The following is a 27,307-nucleotide window of genomic DNA, read 5'->3' as shown; positions in this document are numbered from 1 at the left end:
CTCAAAAAGAGCACAGCACTGGAGGAGAGGAGAAACCAAAGGCAAGCTGGAAGCAGCTGGCAATGCCTCTTAGACCAGCTAGACAAATTCAATTTTCTTTGTCCAGCATCTCTCTATTCCTCACTTAGATGCAATGAATCTGAATTGCTGTTCTACCTCAAATGCTTCTCATCGAGTTCACCAGGAGCCAAATTCAGCCATTACTTCCCAGTTCTGCCCTTCAGAGGCAATGCTTCATTTCCAGCCCCTCCCTTGTAAAGGTTTTGCCTCTGGAGAGAGTTCAGCCCCAAGTGCCCAGCTCCTGTGGGGCCACATCTTCAGCCTCTAAAAGGTGTTAGATGTGCAGTGTTTCTGGTGACATGAAGCACAGGACAGATGTGTGCAGGTGGCACTGCAGCCCAGGTTCACTGCTGCTCTTCAAACCACCAAGCAATGTGTCAAGCCCCTGGGACTGTAAGTAGGAGAGCAGCTTCTCACCTGCTTTGTAAACATCCCACTGCACCCCAAAAAAACATTCTCCAAGAGTCCCTCTCTGAAACCTGCAGCTCTCCTCAGGTTACTCTCTTCTGGGTTTGATGGCCTGAAGTTGTGCCAGGGGAGGGTTAGGTTGGAGATGAGGAAGAATTTCTTTGCTGCAAGAGTGGTCAGGGATTGGCACAGGCTGCCCAGGGAGTTGGTGGAGTCCCCATCCCTGGAGGTGTTCAAGAAACCTGTGGCCATGGCACCTGGGGACATGGTTTGGTGGCCATGGTGGGGTTGGGTTGATGGTTGGACTCTGATCCTATAAGGCTTTTCCAACTGAAACAATCCTGTGAGGGCTCACAGAGGGCACAGAGCTGAGGGAAGAATGGACTCAGGGGAACACCAGCACAGCAAACAGCTGAAGCTGCTTAACCACATCAGCAACTCCCTTTGGAAAAGCTTTGAAATGGAACTGGTGGGGGGAGGAATCTGCCACTTTTCAGGTAGATTTCAAAGCAGTTCCTCCAGGAGTGAAGCCCTGGTGCTTGTGCTGCTGCAGGCATTATCTGGAGGCCCCAGCAGTTCAGTGCAGCCAGAGAAGCTCTTGCTCTGACAGTAATTAACTCTAAGTGGCTCTGTCCTTTATACCATTGTAGCTCACTTCTACCAAAGCATCTCCTAGACAATCCCAGCCCAGCCCGAAGCCACGAGTGCCATCACTCACATCTATTTTCTGCCTTGACTGAATTATACAGGATCCAGGGAAGATCAGCCTGCCAGGGAGCCTGTAGCGTGAGGCTGCTGCACGTGGCTCCAGCAGCAGAGGTTCTGCTCCTCAGACAGATCTCTCCATGCCTGCAGAGACTCCAGGGGCAGAGACAGCTTCCTCTTACTGGCTTCTTTCAGTCAAAAGACACAAGAAAACCTCATGGCTCCTAACATCCCTGAGTGAGGAACTGAATGAAACTTGCCATCACCCTCTGGATGTGACTTGTTTGATGGCTGCTTGTGCCACAACACAGGAGGCTTCAGACAGGGAAAGTGCTGGGAGTGACACTGGGAATGAAACACTTTAAAGTTACAAATATTACATTCAGCATCATCAGATGCTCAGTGTAATGAGGGTAGTTAGCTAAATCATTAGTCATTAGACTCACTGATTGTAATTGCTGCCTTAGCCTACCAGGGCTGCAGCCACCTCCTAAAACAACATCCAAGGAAGCAGCAACATGAGGGGGGGGGGGAAAGGGAGGAAAGCTACAAAGGCCCTGCACCCACAGTTCTTCACAAATGATCCATGTGCTCCAGCTTTACCACAAGAACTCAAGAGGTGGCTGAGCAAAGGTTCAGTTCCTGTCCTGCCTGGACACCCCAGGTTAGGCCAACATCTCTGTCTGCAGGTGGGACCATGCACAACAGAGCTCTCATCTGTCCCACGTTCTTAAGAGCTGCCAGCCAAACATCAGGAACAAGAGAAGCTGAGGTGGTGTGAGAGTCCTCACCAGCCAAGCAGTGGACTTGTCCCCTGCCTCTTCTCCCCTTGCTGTCTGCTGCTGCAGCAGTGGAGAGGGTGTAAGATGATCATCAGGTGGCCACCTGACAGGCAATGTGCTTCTGTGCCATGGACACTGAGTGGTTTATGGACTCTGGCTTCAGTGACTGATTTCCTTACTGAGGAGGTGCTTCTGGACCCAGGATTTCTTCCACCTGAGCAATCCAGGATGGCATTACTGCACTTGGCTGTTCCCAGGGACTATTCCATTTCAGGTTTTGTTCTTCTGAGCAGTTACCCCAACGTTAATATCTTTTGCTGCTGTAGCTACTTGATTCTCCTGGCCAAACACCCACACAGGCTAGCAAACAGCAGAACAAGAACAAAGCATCTGCTCTGCTCCTTTTCCTCTTCACATTATGGCACTGAATTCCTGAAGCTGTTTGTGCCTCACTTGAGAAATGGGTAGAGTTCACCAGAAAGCAAACAAACAAACAAAAAAAATCCATTACTGAATGTTCTCATCAGATGGCTGGGAAAAAAACCTCCAGACTGTCCTGTTCTTGTGATGGGGCAGAGCTACCCAAGGGAACTGCTGTTGAATGAGAACTTCTTCACAGCAAATGCTGCAAAGCCAGACCTTGGAGATTAGCAGCTTCTCAGGACTGGGAGTCACAACACCGTAAGAGGAATGGACCTCGTCAGAGCCCCAGCATGAAGGGAGGTCCCAGCACAGAAGGTAAGCAAGGCCAGGGAACACTTGAGCATAAAGCCAGGGAGAATTTCCTTTCAGAATGTCCATGGGGGCTAAATTGGGGCTGCTCTTAGCAAAATCAGCACAAAAAGTCTGACTTTGTCCAGCTGATAGCAAACTTCCCAACACCAGCTGAGAGCAATCATCTCTTCCCAGCACCAGCTGACTGCACCTAGGCCAAACACTGGCAGGAGCACAGCTCTCCCTAAAGCTGATTTACAAGAGCCTTGTCAGAGACACACTCAGGAGGAGTGGGGACACTTAGGATAGAGGCAGGTGGGGAACAGCTACACAAAGAAGAGATTTGTCCTCAGCACAGGGGAGCTCTGATCCAGATGGCACTGAAGATGAAGCCCAAGCCCTGCCTGAATGCAGCTGCCCCCAGCATCACTTCTGCTGTAGCACTGCTTAGACTAACAGAATCCAGAACTCTACTGCTCTGCTAACTCATTAGGGAAACACTTTTGCAAAATCCATCAGGAAAACCTTCCAAAGACAAGAGTGGGCCAATGAGAAGTGAAGAAGAGACCCTTCCTCATCCTCACTCCCCTTCTCCACTGTCCTTAACCTGTGGTAACTCGTCAGCTGCTGTAAAGCTGCCCAAGGGCTCTGGTGAGACCACAGCCTTTCCATCTGCCTCAGGAACTCTGACAGCACAGAGATGTGATTGCTCTGCAGCCCTTTGCCCTCTCTCTCCTCCTCTTACACACCAGTAGGAGCACTCAGAGAGGTGCTTTTCACAGGCAGGCTGATGCAGGAGTGGGCTGTGTACGCATCTGCATCATTTCACTTCCTAACCCATGGATTGTTCTGTATCCCAGAAACTCTGCCTTTGTGTGCCACTTCCTAATGAAATATTTACTGCAGTGCCCCAGCTGCACCATCTCTACAGCTGCTGGCAAGCATGCACTCTGTAAGCCACAGCCCAGGCTGCTGCACACCCAAACGTGTTTATATCACCATCAGCACAGGGAGGGAGATGCTCAGCTGTGAGGGAAGCAATACTAGTTTTAGGTCCTATGCTGTAGAAATTAGGTAAACATGGCCTGCAAATCAGATCAGAATGTTTAACCATCCCAGTCTTCCCCTGGTGACCAGGCAGCCACCTCCTTCCCTAGGCACAACCCCCTGTGGGCAATCACAGCTGCAGCTTTCATGGGGAAACAGATTCTCTAAGTTCAAAATGCAGAAATCCAAAGTCAGAACCAGAAACCCTGGCCCTTAGTCACACACCAGAACACAACCACCACACGAGGCCCTGCAGTTCAAAGCTGTGTCAGAGCAGTGGAGCTGAAGGGCAGAAGGTGGTGAGCTCAGCCCAGGGCTGCTGGGTTGTTACCCACCGTAGTTTCTGGTTGTACTGCTTGACTTTTTCCAGGGAGGCTGCATTAATCTGGGCTTGAAATTCCTCCACGGAGACACTGTCTCTGTAATAATAGCCTTCCATGCTCTCCAGTGCTGTGGGGAGAGAAAAACCAGCATTAAATATTTAGCATCCTCCTGCTCTGCAGCTTTGCCCACACTCCACTGAATTACTTTTCAACCTTGAGGCTGTGACCCCTCTGCAGCTTGCTGAGCTGTTTCCACATGTCCCCAAATTCCTGCAGATCTCTCCTTAAGATTTTATTGACAAGAAAAAAAGATATTTCTTGCCTTGGAAAGCAGACAGGAGCAGACTAGCCTGAGCTCTGCTGCTCTAATCAAAGTCCTCCTGTCTGTGAATGTAAAGTGGGGTTTGGTTCTGGCACTCCCTGCAAGAGCACAGTGGAATGAGCTGGGGTAGAGGACAGGAAGGATCAAAGTACCAGAGGGAGACCAAACAACTTCTTAGGAAGCCCTGTTTTGGGAGATGTGGAGCACCTGAGCCTCTAGCACTGTGCTAAGGTGAATGTATTCTTCTGGATCAAGCAAGGCAAACTTCTCTGGACCCCTGAACGTGCCCCAGAAGCTCCTTTGCAGGCTTCAGGTAAGTTTCTCAAGTTAAATATTGACTCTGCCAACCTCTGTGGCATTCACCACAGCAAGGATGACTGCTGCAAGAACTCAGGAACTAACTACAGGCTGCCATTAAAGGATCACAACCACTGCCCAGAAATTAGGAATAAAAAACAACCACTCCAGTTTGGGAGCTATCAAAAAACAAAGACAGCAAACCCCCAAACATTCCTCAGCCCCTTGCATCAAGGCACCTGGGGAAGTTTAACCTTTTCTTTACCCAACTCAAAGCCAACATTTAAAACATTCTTGATCAAATTTGGACTGGAATAAAAACAAACAAACAAACAACCCAACCAAGATCTTTAGGAGTATACCACAAGACACAGGCTCTGGGTGAAATCCAGGATTCAGGAATATTGCCCCTTTCATAACCCACATACTCCAGTAGCAAATGCAAGCACTAAGCAGAGCTCTGCTGGAAGGATGCTGCCACCTCACAGCTTCAGCTGCCCCAGGAATATGAATGCTGCTTGCACTGCTTAATGTGACCAGCTGATAAATCATTCCTTCCTCGTGAGGGAACATGCAACTTGCACTCCTGTGCTCCCAGAGTTTGGGATTCTCCTTCTGCAGGAAGGAGATTCCATTTCAACAGGCAGACTTGCTGCTGGACTTCCCTGGTGCCAAGCCACACCAGATAGCTCCCCAAAGTACCTGCTGCTGGACTCCACCTGCAATAGCAGCTGAGTGCCAACTGAGCTGACGGTCCAGCACCAGCAGAGAGCTGGGGCCAGCCACTCACCCAGTCTAAGCCATTCTATGATTCCATGATGAGTTTAAATACGATGTCAGAGAACAGGGGAATTAAAACTGGTTACCTTGTGAAAAAAGCACTGGGTGGATCTTAAAGCCCCCTCCATTCTTCAGCCTTTGAGGAAGCTGTTCAAAGTGGCAGCTGTCAAGGTAGAAGTAAACCTTCAGGCTCTGGCGGCTTCCTTCTGCCTGGTAGGTGATTGGCACGTCTGGGAACACAGCCAGAGTCACCACTCCATGAAAGGCCACCACATGTCCTGTGCCAGGAGCTCTGGCACCCCACGTTCACCAACAGACAAACCCCCTGCAGCCAGGGGAGCAGCACAGGCACCGGCCACGTCCCACTCCCTGCTGCTGCAGTCACTTTGGGCTCAGCCATCAGAGGGAGGCTGACAAACAGAAAAGCACTGAGCAGCCTGTGAGGGACACCAACACCACTGAGCCAGCAGGACCTCAACCTGCAGGAGCACACTTCCTTACGCTGGGAAAAGCTAAATGGCAGCACACAGCAGCTGGGGTAACCACCAGCATTGCCTGGCAGCTGGGCCAGGCTGTGTTCAGTGGTGCCCAATGACAGGACAAGGGGTGACAGGCACTGACTGGAACATCAGAAGGTCCATCTGAACATGAGGAGGAACTGCTGTAATTTAAGGATTGACAGCACTGGAGCAGGCTGCCCAGAGAGGTGGTGGAGTCTCCATCTCTGGAGATGTTCCACACCTAGATGGATATGCTCCTGTGTAACCAAAGGTGATCCTGCCCTGGCAGGGGGGTGGGCTCAATCTCCAGAGGTGCCTTCCAACCCCTGCCACTGGGTGTGTGACTCCCCAGCACACAGAGTGTGCACTGTGTCAGAGGCTGACCATCTACTGACCATCAGCAAGAGCTGGGGCAAAGTCCAGCTCTCAGAGGCAGTCTGACTCCAGGAGCCAGGCTCTGGGAGTGTTTCCTGCTCTGCCATCATTCCCACACTTGGGTGTGGATTTCGGGATTTGCACTGACCATGTCATGCAGATTGTACTAAACCATTTTGCACTCACATGGAAGTGATTCCAAAGGGATATTTTCCACTCTCTTTGGTAATAAGACAAAGACCTGGGGCACAGGCAGCCTTGTGGAGGAGCTTTGTGCCTTCTGGTCTTGGTTCCTGCAGCAGCTCTCTCCCGTGTGGTCTCTACCCAGCAAGGGGATGGCTTTAGGGAAGCTTGATGTGAAGCAGACATTCTTCCCTCCTTCCCAGGGGAGCTGGGAGACTTAGGGGGAAATGAGGGCTTCCTGCTCACTCAGCAGAGTTCCCTGCAGCAAAATCTCTACTGGCTGTGAGCTCCATAAAGGAGCAAAGGGGATAAAGAGCAGACTGCAAGCCAGACCCTTCCTGTGAGCTGGGGGGGGAAGGGGTCAGGACCCTGACCCTCTGCACCAGGTCTCCCAGGAGGCCTCTTGCACAATTTGAAGCTATCCCAGCAGCGTTTGCCCTGAACTTTCAAGGAACTTTCTCAAGATCTCCTTTGGCTTTCAGCCTCTCCAGCTCATCTCTGCTGCATGTCTCCAGCAAGACCCTCAAGCTCGCTTCACTCCTGACTCTTCAGTAACAGCTTGGGCTTCCAGGGCTTCCCTGGTGCAGTCACCCCCAGGCAGCATTCTGTGAAGCAGTTTTGCTCCCAAGTTTGTGACACTTCCAGACAAGGACACTGCCTTGTCACTGCTGTGCTTCAGGGGTCTAGGGGCTCAAGGGGAGCTCCTAACTCCCCACAACCCCAGGTATAGAACATTCCCTGTGGGAGGCAACATGCTAGGAGAGAAAAATGAGACAAATCCAGGTTTGTTCTGGAGAGCAAAGCTCAGCTGTTAATTCCAATCACTCACTTGCAATCAGCGGTTCTGGCTCTGCTTGTCTGAAGTGAAAAACAACTTTTTCCAAGTCAAAGAGTGCAACCAATGTATCTTCCAGCATGGCCTGTTCATCAGCCTGGAAAAGGCAGAAGGAAAAGGGAAGTGGTCACTGCAGCCAGGTGTTTTCCCTCCCAGACATAACCAGGGCAGGACCCCAAAGCCACAACAAAACATTGCCCCAGGTTTCCCTGACGCAGTGCACAACCCAACTACCTCCCAGGTCATGGAGAGACTCTAGTTTCTATTGGCACTTTGAATTCCAGTCCAAGGTGATTAAGACGAATGTTTTGTTCCTCACACTAAATCAGGAGCTAATTTAGAGCTACTATTACTTCTCCTGGCTTTTAATCAAACAATCCTGCAATTTTTCCTTACCTACAATAGCAGCCTTGAACAGCTCCTCCTAACAGCAGGGCTTGCATGTCAATGGACGGAGGGGAAATGGGAACCCCAAATCCCTCCTTTTGGAAATGTTCTGTTTAAAAAATGCCTCAACTTTAATGTTTCCTTGACAAATAGCAGCTGAGAGCTCATCACATCCACTGAAGGAGTGCAGCATTGCCTATGCCACTCTGGGTGCAAAGGGAGCCTGTGGACAGGCCAACAGCTCTGGGGATGTGCCAAAACAGGGGTAGGAATGGATGACTTTGGGGCAGGAGGATGAACCAAATCAGCTGTTTTCAGCAAACAGCTCCAGAGGTTTGACAGAGCAGAACACACAAACCCCTTCCCAGTTCTTCCCAGTTAGCAGGAACCAGTGCAGTGTGAGAGCAGCTGGAAGGGCTGAAAGCAGCACCCTGGTAACTGGGGACGAGGGGACTACAAAGCCAGGTCCATTTTAACTCTTTCCTATAGCATGGCTTTGTGCCAAGCCTTGCAAAGCAGGAGCAGGCTCCCAGCCTGGCAGGCTCTGAAGATCTGCCCTGTGCCAGCAGCAAACCAGACCAGTATGTCTAGACCTTTAAACTCCTGGTTGTTGGGGAAGGGGGGAATAAAGTTGTCCAAACCAGGTATTGTATTGATTTTGCACTGCAGAGGGGTGAATTCACTGTCTGCAAACTCCAACTGCCCTTGGGGAGAACATTGCCCATATCACAAAAACATCTCCCATGGCTGCAATTACCTCAACTGCAAAATTTCCAAGCAGCAGCTAACGAAGTGAGAAGCTGAGCACAAAGGCCACAGGAAACCACATTTACAGCTATGACCTTTTAGCTGTGCCCCTGGTTCAGGGAGCAACCAGGGGCTGTGGCCAAGGATGCCAAAGGAGGAGTCCTACCAGGTTAGGTGAGAGCAGGGACTGGAAGTGGAGGAGAAGCCCAGCGCTGGCTATCTGCTCCAACCACCTTCTGCTGGCCTCCAGTGTCTCCATTTCATACTCCTTGTTGTTGTCAAACATCTGATTTAAGGCCACCATTAGCTGCTCTGAAAAGGCACAGACTGTGGCCACGAGGCTCTGGCAGAAGACCATGTCTCGCCTCAGCTGGACCTCGCTGTCTGTGATGGGCAAGAGCCAGGGAAAAAAAAAAGGGGGGGGAGGAAAAGCAAAGATGGATCAGGAGATTAATTAACAGCAAAGCAACTGGGCTGGAACCTTTTCCCTTTGTCTGAATCGAAGCCTTTTTAATGTAAAGTAAATCCCAGGTTTGCAGCCTGGTGTGAGCCCCAGCACTCCACACCCAGAAATGCCATCAAAGGATGGTTTCAATTCTAGAGGTACAGAAATGTCTTCCAAGTGTGCAATGTAAAGCAGTCCCTGGATAAAGAATGCACATTGCCATGGACATGTCAGCAGTGCCATGGGCTTGGAACCTGAGTCACATCTCTGCTGAGGTGTGCAGAGCAGCTGGGCACAGGCACCAGAGGAAGGTAAGGACCATGAGAAGCTCTTCAGATGCCTGCACCATCATTCTGTGCTCCTGGGTCATCATTCAACTGCACAGCAACCAGCTGGGCTGGGCAGCTGAAGAATGGCCACTGTCAAGTGCTGGCAGGGCATACAGGAGGGTGGCTCCCAGAACAGCATCTACCCAAAGACAATATTTATGACTTTGGAATCCAGAACATAAGCAGAGAGCAGAATGACATCTCCAGGAAGCAGCAGAGATTTATGGTGTCAGAGAAATCCAGGACAGGTCCCTAGGTAGAAGTCCAGGACCCATTAGGTGCCCATTTAAGTCGGGACAAGCTAACTACTGATTTATTCTGGAGGGCACAGGCATTAGATCAGCTAAAGGTCAAAAGAGTGAGAGTGTTCTCAGTAAAGCACACAACTGTGGGGATAAACACTCAGTCCTTCCTCCTCCTCCTCTTTTCTGAAGGGCTCCAAGATGTGTTTGTCATGCTGAGCTGCTAGGCTAACACCAGTCACAAACAATGCAGGTAGACTTTACTCTGTCTCAGAGCAAGAGAAGAGTAGGAGACAGAAAGGTCCTTCCAAAACCTAAAGTCTTTGTCCTCTCTTTTAGATCCCTCTGCCTCTAAGAGGCTCAGCTCCCTTTCTACCTTCTCCAAGGAGCTGGCATGGCTGAGGAAGTCAGCACAGATCATCCTGTGCTCACAGAATGAATCCTGACTTCAGCCAGAGGCTTTTTCCCAGACTCCAAGTGTTTCTCAAAGGATTTCTGTTTCGCCTCTTTGCCTTCTGAGCCTTTCCTCCTTCAGTCTCTTCCTCACCTATTGATAGCAGTGACCACTCTTTCCCTATCAGTTTGGTTCCATTTGTCAGGGTCTCAGGAATCTTTTCCATAAATGGTCTAATCCTGCTCCTGTGCTGTGACTCACTGCCTTATGTTTGGATAATCAAAATTGTCCTCTCTCCAGTCCCTCCAGTTGTGCAGCATCCAGGACAGTATTTTCAGCTCTACAAACTCCACCCAGCTCCACAACCCCTCCAACTTCTCCGTGGGCAGACAGGCCTGGAAATGGATGGGAATGAAAAGAAGAAGGAAACCAGGAGAGCCCAAAAGAAGACAGAGCAGAAGCACTGTGCCCAAGCTGAGTGATTGAGCAGCAACTGCACCTTCCAGGATCCAAAGCCAATGACTACAAAAAGCTACTCTGCATTAAAAAAAACCCAAGGTGCAGCGTTGTTAGAAATGTCCTGGGAATTGCTGTGTCCTTTAGGAATCCTCACTGTAAACACGGGGGGAAGTTTTGATTATCAGATTCTCCTATCTGCCACTTTCCCCCTTCTCTAAACAGCATTCTGGCCAACACCAAAGAGCAGCTCAAGCCACCCACATTCACTGCCCCAGTGCCCAGCCCAGCAGCATTACCTGTGTACTCCAGCAGGGCCAAGAGGATTCGTGCCTTCACCTCTAGAGGGGAAAGAAGATACACTGAGGTCATGGTCAAAGACCTTCCCCATCACAAAGCATTTGCAGCATCCTGTCTTGCAATTTATCAACAGAGAGGGTAGTTTTTAACTTTAATTTCTAAACCACTGGAAAGTGGCAGCAGTTTCACTGCCCTGCAAACATCCAGGTGCCTGCTGATCAACGTCAGCATCACCTCAGGGCAGCACTGTAAAAGAGAGAAGTTTTGTGTCAGAGAGGCTGAAAATCATTTGGATTTTGCTGAGCTCCACCACAAAATTTTGTCGGAGATTTAAAACCAGAGTGGGTTGGAAGCAGCCCTGGAGAAAGAGACTTGGAGGTGCTGGTTGCTGAGCAGCTCTCCATGAGCCAGCAGTGCCCTGATGCAGCCCAGCAGGCAGCTGTGTGCTGGGCTGCAGCCAGAGGAGTGTGGGCAGCAGGGCAGGAGAGGGGATTCTGCCCCTGGGCTCTGCTGAGACCTCACCTCCAATCCTGCCTCTGTTCATCAGAAGGACACAGAGCTGTGGAGTGAGGCCAGAGGAGGCCACAAAGATGATCCAAGGGCTGGAGCAGCTCTGCTGTGAGGCCAGGCTGAGGGAGCTGGAGGTGTGCAGCCTGGAGAGGAGAAGGCTCAGAGCTGCCTTCCGGTACCTGAAGGGAACCTGCAGGAAGGCTGCAGAGGGACTTTTCATCAGGGTATCTGGAGACAGGACAAGGGGGAATGGTTTGAAGCTGAGGCAGAGCAGGGTTAGACTGGAGCTGAGGAAGAAATTCTTCATACCAGGGTGGTGAGATTCTGGCACAGGCTGCCCAGGGAGGCTGTGGATGCTTCCTCCCTGGGGGTGTTCAAGGACAGGTTGGATGAAGCCTTGAGCAGCTGAGTCTGGTTGAGAGGTGACCCAGCCCCTGGCAGGGATGTTAGAGGAGATGATCTCTGAGGTCCCTTCCAACCTGAGCCATTCTGGGATTCAATCCTGAGGGCAAATGACCACTGCTGGGCTGTCTGCTACCTCTATTTTTGGGCAAAGGGTCTGTGAGCAGTAAATCTGTTAATTCTGTTATGGGCAAACAAGTTATGTGGAGATGGTCTGCAGGAGAGGGCAATGAAGGACACTTAAAGACACATTTCCACTCCACCAGAGCTCTGAAAGAAACAGTGATTAATGCTTTCGGCTGAAGACAGACCTGTAGGAAAAGGATCCCAAAATACTTATTCATTTTTCACTCAGTGACAGCCACAATTAAGCTAAAAAAAGTATTCCTAGAATCGGGAGAGTCAACCTGTGGTGATGGACTCCCAAAATAGGAGACATTTTCCTAGTTGTGTTTATGATTTTCTACCCCAGAGCCTCAAAATATGACTGCATCTGCAAGGATAAATACCAAAAGCCAGGGAGGAGCAGTTTGTTTGGTTTGGCCAGTTGGGTTGTGGAGCTTTATCTTAACAAAACTTATCTCAAAGTTCTCCTCCAGTGACCTGAAGTGGAGCAGCTCCTTTCTGGGCCACGCTGGCCAGCAGCCAGCACACAGCAGAGCTGACCAGACACAAATCATCTGAAGCTGGAGCTGACACCAGTGTTTGTTCCCACGTCAGCCCCCACTGCCAGCAGCTCTGCTCAAAACCTTTTGCCTGTGATTTCTGTTTATCAAATAGCACAGGAAACAAAGCAGAAGCCACAGGCAAGATCTTCTGGAGAGGAAATCCCAGTGGCTTCCTTCAGGAGCCAGGGAAGAGAGCAGAGTTCCCTGCTCTTGGTGTCACTTGGTGGTGAGGAGGAGCAGGCACAGGTGAGGGTTAGTGGTGGGAGGGAGGTGAAGGACATCAGCTGTGATGGAGAGAGTGAAAAGCAGTGGGAGAGGTCTGGCTTTGTGGCACCAGATAAGAGCAGGAGAGGACAAAAGCTGCCCTGCAAAGTCCTCAGCCTCCCATTTCTTGTGGTACCAAGAGGCAGACTGGACATCCAGAAGAGCGCTGTGTCGGTACGCAGCAGCACCACGCAGCAGCTGTGTCCTTCCCAGGCTCTCTCAGGGTCATGAGGTGTTTATTTCTGGCCACGTCCTTACTGACCTTCAACAAACTTCCTGATGTTCTGGGCGAGGCTCCGGACGCTGCTGGGGAGGTTCCAGGGGTCCTGCTTGATCTGAAGCCGCAGCCGCTTCGGACAGTTCAGCTTCGGTTCCACTTCCTGCTGGAACTCTGAGCAAGGACAAAGGTAATGTTCTTCTGCTTACCCCCCTGAGAAAGAACAGGCAGACCTCCTCTCTTCCTAAATGCTGTCACACCTCAATGAGGGTGCTGAGACCCTGGCCCAGGCTGCCCAGGGCAGTGGGAGATGTCTCATCCCTGGAACCATTCCAGGTCAGGTTGTTTAGGGCTCTGAGCAACCTGCTCTGGTTGGGGATGTCCCTTCTGGCTGTGGTGGTTGGACCAGATGGCCTTTGAAGGTCCCTTCCCACTCAAGCCATTCTGACTATGACTCAAGGAGCAAGGTCCAGTCAAAGCCAGGGTGCCAGCTCTAACTGCCATCTGTGCTCCCTGCTTAGTCTAAGGCAGGAGTGAGCAGCATCTCCCAGCAGGATTCTTTCTGAAGCAGCTGCCTCTCTCCATGGAGGAAGTGAGATCCTGGAACTTTCAGAGGCAAGATTAATTTAACCAGAAAATTTAAACACAATTACTTTGTTACTGACTTTGTTTTCAGCTGAGACCTTCCCAGCAAGAATTTCAACCCTCAGTTATTGCAGAGCAGGCCAGGATTAAGCCAAACCAGTTCTCTAGCTGAAGGACTGGAAATCCATATCCATGCACCCATCCAGCTGCCTCTTGGTTCTCACAGAGACTTAAATGTTACCTTGGAGGCCTCGACCTGGTGTGAAATACTTGGTCTGCTCAAAAGCCCTCATCACAGCTGGTCCTTTGAAGAGATTGACAATGGAATCCACCTGTTGGGATCAAGGTTCTGTGAGAAAGATCTGACAGCATCAGTGAGCAATTCTCTAAGCAGTAAGGACTCCAGAAGAGCAGCTCTGGGTTGTCCCTACCTAGTGGCTCTAAGGTAGCAAGCCAGGGAATGTCAGATTAAACCTAAGGGCTTGTTTTCAACTCTTTCCAGCAAGCTGAAGAGGAGTGAGTAAACACCTACCAGCCCAGGAAATAAATACATACCAGCCAGGAAACAGTGGGAAGGCAAAGCAAAGAGAGAAAGAAGTGTTTGCTAAACACAACTCAGCTCAAACACAGACATCAGCCTCAAAGCCAAGGAAAGCCATCCCATACCTGACCAAAGAGGTGCTCCAGGCAGCTGTGGAGCTTGTCCTGCTTGTCGTGGGAGATCCGAACGCTGAGGGGGAGCTCATCACCTGCAAAACATTGCCACAGCAGGAGCTGCTCAGGGGCTGCAGCACATCTGGGCAGCCTGCACTGCACACTGCCTGCACTGCACACTGCCTGCACTGCACACTGCCTGCACTGCACACTGCCTGCTGCTCAGGCCCTCAGGGTTACCTCCACAGAGACACCTCCAGCTAGAGCAGGCTGCCCAGGGTCCCATCAGGGCTGACCTTGAATGCCTCCAAGGGATGGGGCCTCAACCACCTCCCTGGGCAGCCTTTTCCAGTGTCTCACCACCCTCAGAACTTCCTCCTGATGTCCAACCTAAACCTGCCCTGCACCAGTTTAAAAGATGGCCAAGTCTCACTGGTGGCTCACATTCAACTCACATCCCCAGTCTTTCTTTCCCTAAATCATTCCCAAAGGATGAACTCCCAGCTTCAAGTAAATATTTTTTATTAGTAGTCCCTGTGCCTGACCTGCTGCTCCAGGCAGCTCACTGCCATCTCCTCCCATGAGCAGCTGCATTTATTTAAATTCAGATTGCAATGGCATAAACAAGAACATGCTTCTGTTTCATCCCACATTCCTCCCTGCAATCACAGCCACATCCTGCTCTCCTGGTGCTGACACAGCCTGGGACAGCATCCCACACTCACCTAAAATGCTCCTGACCCTGTGCAACCCAAGGCACTGCCAGGGCCAGGGCAGGAGTGGTGACAGAGCTCTATCTAACCCAGCCTGCCCCCATGGGTGCTGGAGTGTTGGCTCTGCCACAGCAGCACTGCAGTGAGGCAGAATTGTGCAATCCCAAACTGGTTTGGGTGGGAAGGGACCTCTCAAGTCATCCATTCCAGCCCCCTGCAGCCAGCAGGGACAGCTGCAGCTAGAGCAGGGTGCTCAGAGCCCCAGACAACCTGACCTGCACTGGTGCCAGGGATGGGGCAGCTCCTAGCTCCCTGGGCACCCTGGGCCAGGCTCTCACCAGTTTTTCCACAAATGTCTCCCTTCTCTCCAGTCTGGATCTCCCTCTTTCAGTTTCAAACCATTAGCCCTTGTCCTGTCACAGCAGGCCCTGCTCAAGAGTCTGTCCCCAGCTTTCTGATCAGCCCCTTGAGACCTGAAAGGTCAGCAGAAGGTCACCTGGAGCCTTCTCTTCTCCAGGCTGGACAACCCCAATGACACACTTCTAGTACCAAGGAGAATGGCACTCAAACAAACCCAACCCAACTGCCAGGCAAATTAGAATAAAAAAGCTGGCTAAAAGGAGCAGCTGGCAGAGTCCCAGCCAAGCCCCTGACAATACCTGAATCCATCTCATCACTGTGGAAGTAGGAGCTGCACTGGCTGCTGCACACACTGGTGAAGGAGGCAATGGAGTTCCTGTTGCTGTTGCAGTCACTGAGAGAAAACCACAAAACAAATCCAGAAATGAAGCCATGTCCTTCACCACAGGCTCTGCAGCAGAGCAGAGCAGAGCAGAAATCCTCCCCCTTCTCCCCACAGGAGCAGCTCTGTACAGCACTTTGACACCACCACAGAGCCCTCTGCTCAGCCTCTCATTTCATCTGCAGTCCTGGCAGCACTCAGAGGACCAGATTCCCAAAACCAGATGATCCAGCTGTCTCCCAGGACCCTGCATGTGAGCAGGAACCCTCACAATGGCAGCCCACGCTTCGCTGCAGGACAGCCAACTGCTCTTACACGAGTGACAGGGTCTGAAACCATGGCATCAAACGTTCTGCCACGCTGTCCCACGTTCCAGTGCTGCACTCCTAGCCCAGAGCTGGTGCAGCCACCCCAGCATGCTGGTTTGTGACTTGCAGGCTGGAGTCCAGAGTAGGGTTAGGAGAGATCTGCTCCATTTGAGTAGCACCAGAACTCAAATGACAAACTGTCTTTCCCTGCCAGGCAGCAGAGAGCTGATGATCCTCTCCCTAGAAGCTGCTCACTTTGGTGCAGACATTTACATCTGAGACTTCACTGGAGACTTCTGTGAGTACAAAATGTCACCCCTGTTGGACTAGCAGGGAGATGTGGGGATGAAACTGGGGAGATTCCCTATTGCTTTTTCCCCCTCAAAACTAACTGGCTCTGTACAGAACACAGATGGAGAACTGCCCTGCTGCTGCAGCACCAACACAGCCAGCCAGCCTCCTGTGCTGCAGACCCTAGGAAGGTAAGCTTGAAGTCATTTAACTACATGGAGGTTGGTTCCTCTGATGCAGGACATGCCTCAGTAATAATTACCCAGCAGAAGCAGCCTGAAGAACCCAAGTGGTCAGAAGGCAATGCAGAAGAGCAGGTGAAGGCCACCTGCATTCAGTGACCTGGGGTTTGGTTGCTGACCTGGCTGCACCCTCTGCACCACACAGCTCTGGGTCACACACGGTGCTGCAGCCCAACACCAGCCCAGCTGCTCCCTGCTGCCTTTCTGGATGCTTCTGAGCACAGAGGTGATCTGTGCCTGCTTCTGGCACCCTGACTGACATGTGCTGGCCAAGGGATGTGTTTTGGACCCGCAGCCAGCCAGGTAAGTGACTGGGGACAACTTGTAACGAAGCAATATGATCTAATTGCAGTCCCATCCATTAAGCAGATGAAAAGACAGCAGCAGCAGCATGTTCCTAGCAGAGGGAGAGCAGTCCCAGAGAGCAGGGAGGATTTCTGGCTGGGTATTAAGAAATGTTTGCTAACCAACTCTCTTCACTTACAACTCTCCAAGGGGGAGCTGAAGGTTATTTAAAATTGGATTGTGCAGAGCATGGGAAAATAAAACCCAGGGAAAGGAGAAACAGAGCAGAGGTATCAGCCATAGCATTCTGCAGTTTGGGGGTGGTGTTGCTGGGTTCCTACCGTACAAAAGGAACATTCCAGGGACTGAAACCAGCCCAGCCACAGGGGCATGAGGGGGTCTGGAGATTGTAAGTGCTGCCTAATGTAGTGACTGAGGCAAAGAAACTGAACCATTCCAACCTCACACCAACAACTGCCCTAACCTCACAAGTTTTGTCACCATTCAGCAGGTGGAACCCTGGATTGCATCACTCCTGAACAGCCAGAATGGACTGGGAATGCCTGGAATCAGAATCGGGATGGTTGGACTCGATGGCCTTGGGAGTCTTTTCCAACCTGAATGATTCTGTGGTTCTTGTTTGCACTAAGGGACACTTGTGCCCCAGGACACACCTTCCTTCTCCCCTACAAATCCTGTGCCAGCTGGGGTCCTTCCCAGCAGGAGCAGCTCCTGCAGAGCCAGCTGGACACATCATGGACATGCAGCAAGCCCTGAGGGAGCTGCAGCTGGAAGAGCACTTAGTGTGCTCAGCATGGTTAGAAAAGCTCAGGCTCCTCTGTGCAAGTGAGCTCTGCTTCCACTCCTGTGTCACTGTCTTTCCACCTCTGCTCTGACCAGGGGCTCCTGCCTGCCCTGCTGCAGTAATCAAATGTTAGCTTATGGCACAGAGCTCAGCAAGCCAGGGCTCTGCTCAGAGAGCAACCACCCCACTGAGGGGCTGCTTCCTGAGCACAGTAATGAACCCTGCTAACGAGCAAATAATGAACTCTTATTTCACTTGCAGTTAACATTTGAATTTAGATTTTATATCCTGTAGTTAACCAACTCTCTTGAAACAACAGAAGATCATCTTCATAAGCCCTCTGCTCGCTCTAATTACTTCTGCCCTTTCAAAACTCTTTGCATTTTCACTCCCAGCAAAGGTGAGGCATGATGGATTCTAGAGCTGAGATGATGCTGCCACAGTTAGAGTGGAAGAAGGTGAGGAAGGTGTGTTGAGAAACAGGGGCTTAGCCTTTGGCTCAGCCAGAGTGGTGCCTCTGGCTGCTGGCTCTCCATGGCAGGTGTCTGAGGAACACAATACCAGAAACTCCTTCTGTTTCCCATGAGAGGTAATCCAAAGGAAGTCTGTGCAGCTCTGGCTCTGATAGCCTTGTCAAGGATCTGGTAACTCATAGAGGAGTTGGTTTTACACATCTTGTAACACATCTTGAGGCAAATTGGAAATGTCAGGGTCGTTATAGCCTGAGAGTTTTCCCTGTCCCCTGACAGCCTCCAAAGCCCCAGGCTCGATTCAGCTGGCCAAGAAAAGCTCTGCTAGGGAAGTTACCTGTAAGAGTCCCTGTTGCTGATGGTGTCATGGCCAGAATCCTCCTGCTCATCCCCTGTCACGCTGAAACAGACTTTCTTCCCATTCTTCTCCCCCCTCTCGTCGCTGTCCGCTGGCACCACAGGCTCGGGCGTTTTCCGATCTGACTTTGGGGAGTATGTTATGGAAGAGAGGAGACTGTGGGGGGACAACAACAACAGCAAGAGACATTCATGGCTTGCAGGAGAGAGCTGACAAGAGGGGAACACTCCTCCTCAGCCTCCTCCAGGAGGAAATAGCCTGCTTCAGCCCATGTCCAGATGAAAGAAGGGAAGGAAGGGACACATCCTGCTGCTCAGAAGGGTAACTGAGACCCTAATGGGTTACCAAACACCTGAGCATTGCTAAGCCCTCAGTCTTCTATGAGGGCAACCACTCCAGCTGGGGAAAGAATACAGCAGGCAGCTGAACATCAGAGATCAAATCTGGTACCAACACAATTATTGTTAAAGAGGAATCATGAAAGAAAACAAGAAACCAAGAAAAGGAACCCCCAGTGAAAACCCTGCTGCACCACACACACCAGCCTGCCCCAGCCTGCCCCAGCCACTGAGCAAAATGCCTTTCCTCAGGCTTTGGAGGACCCTTTCATGGATCTGTGCATTTCCTGACATCCCCAGTGTCTCAGCCACCAGCACCACTGACGATTAATTTTCAGGCTCCTGTGCTGAGCACAGAAGTGACACCAAGCCAAGAAGCCAGAAGAGTGCAGATTGTGCAGAAGCACAAATCCTGGGGGCTAGAGATTGGCAGGCTTAGGGGATTTACTGCTGCTGAGATGCTCCAGCTCGCTGCCAAGATCAGAACAGCTCTAAAGGGCAGTTGCCCTCCAATTCCTATTAGTCAAACACTCCCTTACAATGGAGTTTTCAATCCAATATCTGGATTTGCAAGGCAGCTTTTCTCCTGCTACAAACACCTGCTGCCTGCTGCCTGCTAGCAGAAGACACCAAAGGAAGCTTTTGTGTCCTGTATAGTCCTTCAGGAGCAGTGCTTATTGCAGGAGCTGCCAGAATGGTCAGCTGGGAAACTTTCTACCAAATGCATGGTGGGACTCCAACACACCACAGACCTTGTTGGTACACAACTCTTACTTCTGAAGGGAAACCATGGGAGATGCACCTCAGTTGTGACAGGAGTGCTGCCCTGATGGGAACTGAAGGAAAGCTTTCAGAATTCCTTCCTTTGCTCTCATGTCTCACCATACACACTCTGATTTGAAGTGGGTCAGGGCTCCATCTCCATTCTGGGGGGCTCTGCCAGTTGAAGTAACTCCTTATTAATCCTAATCAAGGTAACTTTCTTCAACTGCAGCTATCAATTTCTCTGCTCTTTTGACAAAGAGGCTGTAAGCAAAGAGCCTGCTCTGAGCTGCTGTTGGCAGTTTCCAGCCTCCCCTGTGCTCCCATTACCAGCAAAGCAAACATGGGCTTTGGGCACATCTCTTCTGGTAACTTCTGGTGGGTTTTGTTGTTGCAAGAAAATAATCAAGACTAAGAAACAAGCCTAATGAACTGCAATTGCAGCTCCTGGAATTATCTTCCCCTGAGCAGCTGTGTATCAAGACACAGACAGACTATTATATCCTCTTCTTTTAGTGAGTGTTTAGTCACTGCTGCCAAGAGCTCAGCAGAAGACTGCTGAAGGTAGCTGGAGCTTTTCCTGAGGCAGCTTTTTGCTGTCTCTCAGCAGGCAGGCTCTTTTTGCAAGGAAATGGCTTTGCTGAACTACTCTGAAGGAAAGCTGGAACTTTGGATAACAGAGCTGGTGGGTCCTGAGGTCACCAAAGTGCTCTTAGAAACCCAGTTCAGGGAGTCTAAACCACACAACCCCAAACCTGGATGCAAACCCAACTCAACAATCCTGCTTTAGACCTTTTCAGAAGGGTTTTATTTTGTTGTTTGGGTGTTTTTTCCCCCCTTGAACACAGCACCTGCACCTTAGCTTTGCTTTGCAGATGAGTCTGCCCCAGACAAATCCAGCCTGAGGAGTTCAGTGCAGCTATCTTTATCCCTCTGCCCTTTGGTTCCATTCCCAGGGTATTTTCAGCTGACATGGGGGTCTCCTATTTCTCTCACCTCAAACCAATGGGAATTGCCACATTCCAGGGAAAAGCTACAAACTGAAGTAAGGGGAGAAAAAAAAAAAACACCACAAAAAAACAACAGGGATGCTATGAAAAAGAACCAACTGCAGCATTACCTACACTTCAACTGTTTTTTAATCTTTAATCTTTGTAATTCTCTCTGAAGCCAGCACTGATCCCACACCACACAAACAGGCTGCCCAGATTTAGCCATCATCTTCCATGGCAGACTGAAGCAAGCCCAGATGGTGCCATTTACTTACTCATCTATCTGACAGACACACGATTCCACCTCCTTCAGTGCAGCCTGCAGTTTGAACAGCAGCTTCTGGTACACATCTTGTGTTTCCAAATCTTCTTCTTTCAGGAGGTACCTCAGCCCATGGCCTTCTTGCTGCCCTAGAGACTGGCCTGAAGGAGCAGCCATGGTAGTGATGGTGTGCTGGACGTAAATCATGGGATTCAGTTTACCTGGGAAACATCCAGAGAGGTGATGTCAGTACCTTTATTTTTCAACACACTTTTAGAAGTTAGTTTGATACCTCAGTACAGGTTGCCCAGGTTGCTGTGGATGCCCCCTGCCTGGAGGTGTTCAAGGCCAGGTGGGAGGTGTCCCTGCCCATGGCTGGGGGTTGGAGCTGGATCATCATTAAGGTCTCTTCCAACCCAACCCATTCTGTGATTCTATGATTCATGTAATTATTTAATTTTGTATTCCAAAGTCAGGCTATTTAAAGGAAAAGATGGGAAATTCTGATTAGACTTTATGATGGTTAAAAATAAAGCCAAGTACCAAAAAGAGGAGCACTGCACAAAGGCTTCTCTTTGGCTTTGGGACACAAACCCAACCCAGCCGTCTTCTAAGACTCTGCAAGTGGCTCTGTCAAGTTCAGCTGACTTACCTTGATCTGAGTTTTTACTTTCCTTCTCATGGGAAGAATGCTTTCTGCTGTCTAACTGCACACCAAAGGCACTCCCCAGGGAAGTGGAGGTCTTAGGGTAGGACACCTCCATCACGTTGATGTGGCAGTTGGTGGGACAGAAATCGCTGCTGTGAAGGGGGGAAATCTTCGACTTGGCTTGTTTGAAGGTGGGCCAAGCTCTGTTTTTTAACACTCTTGAAAACTAGAAGTGAGAAAGAAAACAAAACTCTGATTAACAGCTTCTGAAGTGTCAGTGTTTGGCTGACAAAACCCTGTCAGTGTTTGAACTGAAATATCTGAAGGTCTCCTTGACTTCAGAGCTTCCACCTTTCTCTACAAGGGAAAGAAAACCTGTTCTGCATTCACAGCTGTTTGCAAGCCCATCTCTCACCAACCTTTCTTTACTTTTTGCCTGAAGCTGTAACAAAGGCAGGACTGGAAGCTATTAATTGTGGATTTCAGATTCAGGAAGAATGAAGCCCTCCCTAGTGGTGTCCTGGGAGAGGTGTTGCAGCAGGTGGAAGGAGGTGATCCTGCCTCTCTCCTCAGCACTGCTGAGGTTCTGTTGGAGTCTCTCCCAACCTCAACCAATCATTGATTTTGAGTGACCCTGTGAAACTGATGAGCATAAGAGTTGCAAGCACCACATGTGACAGCCTTTGCTGGTCCTCCACCTCTGCTCTCTCCCATAAATCAGCTCTGCAAAATGATGAATGTGGATTTCTTCCCCCCCCCTCTGTTTCATGGTCTAATTCTCCTACAGTGCTCAGCCACATTTCCTTCACTCCATCACCTGGAATTCTGTGCACAGCTGGACAGGCTCAGAATTGTTTGTTTGTTAGGATGAGATGATGTCAGTCCAGAATGGCTGAGACTGAACTTGGAGCCCAGGAGAATGCATCCCCTTCAGAACCACAGGTCAGGAGACCAAGCTCTCCCACTGCAAAAGAGACTTGTCACTCACAAGCAGGATTTTTGCCAAGCTTTCCAAACTGTTGTTAGAGGAGATTTTTGTCTGGAAGAGATGCAATCAGTTCCAAGGCCCTGGTATTTTAATCACAGCGTCTCTCCAGTCAAAACATTGCCCAGACCCACCTCAGCCACGCAGCGCAGCTCACGCACAGGAGCTTTCAGAGGAGGACTTTCAGAGCTCACTCACAGAGTTCCTTCCCCAATAAATGTCAGCAAGAATCCAATCAGTCAGGCTGTGACAAACACTTCAGCTGAACCAAGTTATGCCTCTGGAGGCAAAACAGCTTTTCCTGTGCTGGGATTTGAGTCCTGTTTATTTGGCTGTCACACGACTCCAGCCTTATGAACATTTGACTGAGTAGTTACATTAAATCTTTACATCAGAACCCGATCTGGAAGGTTGCAAGAAATCCAATTATGGACTTGTCCAAAGGCTGAAGAATGTACAAATAGTTAAGAGGGGCAGTGAGGACAATGTTCCTGCAAGCAGGACATATTTCACATCTCAATCTCCCACACATCCTGCTCCAGAGAGACCAAATGCCTGGCTGCGATTTAATCAGGTCATAAGTCAGGCCCAAAATTCTTTTCATATATGTGTTGAGGAACATCTGGGACTGATGGTGCTGGGCTGGAGGGCTGTTATGAGCAAAATGTTCTGATGATGATAATAATAATCACAACTGCAGAAATCTACAGGCTTCCTATTTATAGAATTGAAAGTTTTGCAGCGAAAGCAGGAGCCAAGCCAGGCTCAGGCACTCGGCAAAGCCTCCTGTAGCTATGGTTACCTGCACCTTGCCAAGAAAACAACACAGCTCTGCCCAAAGCCACTGCCTGGCTAATTGGCAGTAAAAGCTGGAACTGTGAAACCAGGGATTTTTCAGCAGATCAGCTTGGGAGTGCAGTCTGTATCAGCAAGATCTGCTACCAGACAGCAAAGCGCTGCAAAAGTCTCCCCGAGGCTCTTCACATCCAGCAGAACACAAACTTCCTTCACTCCCTTGGCTCACTGTGCTCAAGTGTTTCAGCTGCAGGAGAGGTGTAAGCCACCCAGGTGTTACCCAAACTCAACAGATCACTAGATGTCATTCATGGTAATATATTATTAATGTTAAAAAGTAAGGGATTTGGGGTTCAAAATGAGCTATTTGGATGTTGAATCTGTTTGAAACGATGGAGGTTTCCAATCCAGGCAGACAAGACAGAAGGGATGTTTGGTAATGCAGCACCAGAATCCTTTTGATGTCTCCTAGCACTCAGCTCCCCAGTTTATTCCATCTCCTGTCAGACAGCACCCTTTGGAAAACCACTTTTTGGCCTTCATCCTACTGAAGCTGCAGGTTGTCCTTGCAGGCTTCCCTCCTTTCCCTTTGAAAAACAAGAAAAGTTGATCTGTTCCTTCTCAACTTTCAGAGCTGTGTGAAACTTCTATATTGAACCTCTTCCTCTTTTCAGTTACTTGCATATTACCTCCCAGAACAAACCAGTTTGTGAATGTCACAGCTCAGACCCCCTACAGGATCAGACAAGGCAGAGCCAGCTCTATGGAGCCAGTTTGGCTCCGGTTCCAAACCAGTTCCAAACTCCTAAGAATTAGTTTGTATGGGAGTGAAACCAAGAAGCCAGGATGAGAAAGTAAGTCTGCATTAACCAACTGGCAACTGGCTGATTCCCACTCCCTGAGAGCAAGCAGAGGTCTCACTGCAAGTCATGACCTCATTCCCATCTCATTAATTCACATCTCGAGTGCATGGAAGCCAGCACCTTCTCCTCTTTTCCATGCTATCATGTTTTGTTAAGCCAAGTTAACCTAACCCTTTACAGAGCTATGACCATTAACAGCCAGGCCAGAAAGCAAACCCCTGCAACCTGGAGAGCAGAGCAGCTGAATAACAGGGTAGCCATTTGTTAGTTAAAACTAAGATGCATGAGAAGGAAAAAACAATTCTGTTGTTGCTTCACTGCTGGTGAACATCTGCAAGCTCCCCAGAGCATTGGCTTGAGGCACTTGGAAGAATGCTAGGCCCAGTGTGGGAGACATGCAGGATTGTGTCTGCACTGCACACAGAAGGGGCTGAAAAGGGGACAATAGAGAGCAGTTTGAAAACAATTGGTGCCATTCCTCACTGCAGGCACTCACACCTCAGAGCAGCTGAGGTGCCAGCCAGCTCTGCCACCGCAACAGCCACTGTGCAGAGCTGTTCAGGCTGTGCCACCTCCCCTGGCTTTCCCCAGAGGCAGGTCTCAGGAGGGTGGGGAGCTGCTGGCCATACCTTTTTGTAGCTGGAGATCCTGCGGTGGATGTGCTCAATCTTCTCCCTGCTGATGACACTGAACTTGCTCTGCAGCTCAGTGGGGATCACTTCACTCAGGGAATTCAGGCTGCTGCAGCTCTGCACAAAACATTCATCACTTTTTGCCAGGGCTTCCAGAATCTAGACAATAAAAGCAGGAGCAGTAGGTGATGAGATGGCCAAGCCAACCCCTCACTCATCAGCCCTTATCACCGGAGCTGAAGAGCCTGCCAGCCAGCTGCCTTCTACCATTCCAGACACTGCTGATGCAACTTGGGAAGCAAAGAGGCATCCTTAAATCTATCCTCTGCATGATTTATACCCATAATAAGTACTTTTATTTGCCTTCTCATGGCACTGAAAATGGATTCACTGCTAATTTCCTACCAATGTAACCACCACAGCTCCCCTGCAACGCCTTGGCTGCTGCATTGACTCCAGCAGCAGCTATTATGCAAAGCTGATGAATTAATTCATTGCTTGTAGCAAAACTCTGCTCTGGCAGGGTAAGTGATGCTAACAGCCTGAGAAGGCACACAAGAGAAGGGAGTGCTGGCCTCTTGAGTGCTCTGCAGAAATAAACAGGAACTAGGGACCAGAAGAAGCTGTACAGCCCTAAGACTGACATCTTGCTGTGATGCAAACAGCACCAGAAAGGGTAGAAGACTGAACGAAAAACGGCATAGAATCCTAGAATGGCTCAGGTTGGAAGGGACCTTAGAGATCATCTACTCCAATGCCACTGCCATGGGCAGGGACACCTCTCAACTAGACTTGGTTGCTCAAGGTCTCATCCAACCTGGCCTTTAAACAGCTCCAGGGAGGAGGCATCCACAACCTCCCTGGGCAACCTGTTCCAGTGTCTGCCCCCCTCACTGGAAAGAATTTCTTCCTCATCTCCAGTCCAAATTTGCCCTCTCCCAGCTCAAAGCCATTGTCCCTTGTCAAAAGTCCCTCCCCAGCTCTCCTGTAGCCCCTTCAGGTACTGGAAGGCTGCTCTAAGGTCTCCTTGGAACTTCTCTTCTCCTGGCTCAAGAGCCCCAACTCTCTCAGCCTGTCCTGTTGCTCCATTGCTATTAATCAGAGAGTTACTAGACGGGAAAGTGGCTTCACACCTTTGCAGTCAAGCTGAAGAACCCCTTTGGTTCAATCATCTTCTCCAGCACGTGGCACTTGATGCCAGCTGTGCTGTCATACTCATAGACCACCCCATACTCCAGGTGCACGTTGTCCACAGTCAGGCTCACGTGGTCCTTCTTCCCATCAATTATTGCCATGGTGTTAAACTTGTCAATTACCTCTAGAATGAAGAGAATCACAGCAAACAGAATCAGGATAATCAGAGCTCAGGTGAGGAGGGTTGGCCATTAAACAAATTAAACAGGACTCAGGTCTGGAAAGAGGAATGCTGTGATCATTCCATGTGGAAACATTCATCCCAACCCCCAGCTGAATGGTTGGGAATCCAGACCCCCAGCAGGGTTATGGGTGCTCAAGCAGTGGATTGCTGCAGAGGCATGGGCAAGGCACAGCAGCCTCCCTTTGCAGACAGTGGAAGGGACTCGCTCAATTTCGTTTATAATCCAGAGACAAAAAGCAACAAAAAAAGGAAAACTGAGAACTAAACAAACGAGAAGAAAGTGACCATGGGAAGTGTCAGCACTCAGAAAGTGTACCAGAGCAGCAGCTTGTTCCCAGGGAACACAGCTGCAGCTCACATGGGACCTGTCTGTAATCAGCAGGATGCACAGGAGTGCAGATTATTAACTGCCTGAAGACCACCTGAAGGAGAGGTGACTTGGCATGGCTCATGCAGCAGTGGCTTTCTGAGCCTTCAGTGTCTACCGGTGGTGACATAACTCAGGTAATTCCTAGGATTCTGTGTCCCGTGACTGGAAATTGATCAGATTTGCCCTAAAGTGTACAGGGAAGCTTTTTTTTCTCTGAAGGGCAAGAGAACCAGAGAGCAGCATGTTGGATGCACACCTCTGGAATACAGAGAGAAGCAAATCCTTGTGTAAAATGCACTTCATGCTCTGGAAACAAAACCCTGCCTCTGTTTTTCCTGCTACTGCACCAACAAAACCACAACAGGCAGCACAAACCTTCCACTTTGCAGTCAAAGGTATCTCCTCCATCATCTCCAGAGGGCTTGTTGGAGGTTTTCTGAAGATCTTCCTGTGCACTCTCAATGCTGTTGTAAACCCACTGGATTGAGTCTTGCTGAAAGGCAACAGCAAAGGCAGCTAGGAGCAGCTTTGGGAGAGGCACTGAGAGCAGGTTCTTGCACTGCTCCCCACCACCGAATATTGCTTTAGTTCCCTGGTGGTTATTAGCTGCACTAGAAAGAGTCTGGTCCCAGCCTCTTGTCCCCCACCCTTTAGCTCTTGCTGAGTATTGATCAGATCCCCTCTGGAGCTGCTCTTCCCCAGGCTCAACAGCCCCAAGGCTTTGCTCCTCACAGGGATGCTCCAGGCCCCTCAGCATCTTTGCAGCCCTAAGTTATGGGATTTCCACAATGTCAAAGGATTCCTTCATGATTTGAACTTCATCTGGCCTCTTGGAAGCAGTAACTGGTGCAACTGGAAGCCTCTGTTTCCAAAGGTAGCAGGAGCAGTGATGCAGCATGGTTTGGACCCATGATCTCCAGGAGCACCACAGAAGCACAAAGCTGTCGCACCAGGGTTAGTGTCACTATGAGGGAATTGCCATCCCCAGTGAAAGCTGCTTCCAATTTTATTCCAGGCAAGGCAGAGGGAACATAAAGATTGCCCAGCAGAGTTGTTCACACTGCGAGGCTCTGCAACGAGCTTCACACATCAGGCAAGCAGGAAAAGTCCTCTCCCTGAGAAGTGGAACACCCCGG

The 27,307-nt window shown here is 50.0% G+C and overlaps 1 protein-coding gene across 1 annotated transcript in view; it reads right to left on the bottom strand.

Annotated features, from left to right (window-relative positions):
- The window catches only part of PREX2 (phosphatidylinositol-3,4,5-trisphosphate dependent Rac exchange factor 2), a 96,209-nt gene that overhangs the window by 12,186 nt on the left and 56,716 nt on the right, over positions 1 to 27,307 (bottom strand). Inside the window, exons 21-35 of the mRNA XM_054394777.1 lie at positions 26,547 to 26,664; positions 25,557 to 25,741; positions 24,421 to 24,582; positions 21,152 to 21,374; positions 20,513 to 20,720; positions 18,125 to 18,301; positions 15,304 to 15,398; positions 13,944 to 14,026; positions 13,519 to 13,609; positions 12,738 to 12,866; positions 10,631 to 10,672; positions 8,632 to 8,849; positions 7,326 to 7,428; positions 5,525 to 5,668; positions 4,052 to 4,166 (exon numbers count right to left, since the gene is read on the bottom strand). Of these exons, the coding sequence (XP_054250752.1) occupies positions 4,052 to 4,166; positions 5,525 to 5,668; positions 7,326 to 7,428; positions 8,632 to 8,849; positions 10,631 to 10,672; positions 12,738 to 12,866; positions 13,519 to 13,609; positions 13,944 to 14,026; positions 15,304 to 15,398; positions 18,125 to 18,301; positions 20,513 to 20,720; positions 21,152 to 21,374; positions 24,421 to 24,582; positions 25,557 to 25,741; positions 26,547 to 26,664 (2,093 nt within the window). The remainder of the gene's footprint in view (positions 1 to 4,051; positions 4,167 to 5,524; positions 5,669 to 7,325; positions 7,429 to 8,631; positions 8,850 to 10,630; positions 10,673 to 12,737; positions 12,867 to 13,518; positions 13,610 to 13,943; positions 14,027 to 15,303; positions 15,399 to 18,124; positions 18,302 to 20,512; positions 20,721 to 21,151; positions 21,375 to 24,420; positions 24,583 to 25,556; positions 25,742 to 26,546; positions 26,665 to 27,307) is intronic.

Source organism: Indicator indicator, chromosome 31, assembly GCF_027791375.1.
Source record: "Indicator indicator isolate 239-I01 chromosome 31, UM_Iind_1.1, whole genome shotgun sequence".
NCBI lineage: Eukaryota > Metazoa > Chordata > Aves > Piciformes > Indicatoridae > Indicator > Indicator indicator.
This window is presented reverse-complemented; position numbering and strand designations above follow the sequence as displayed.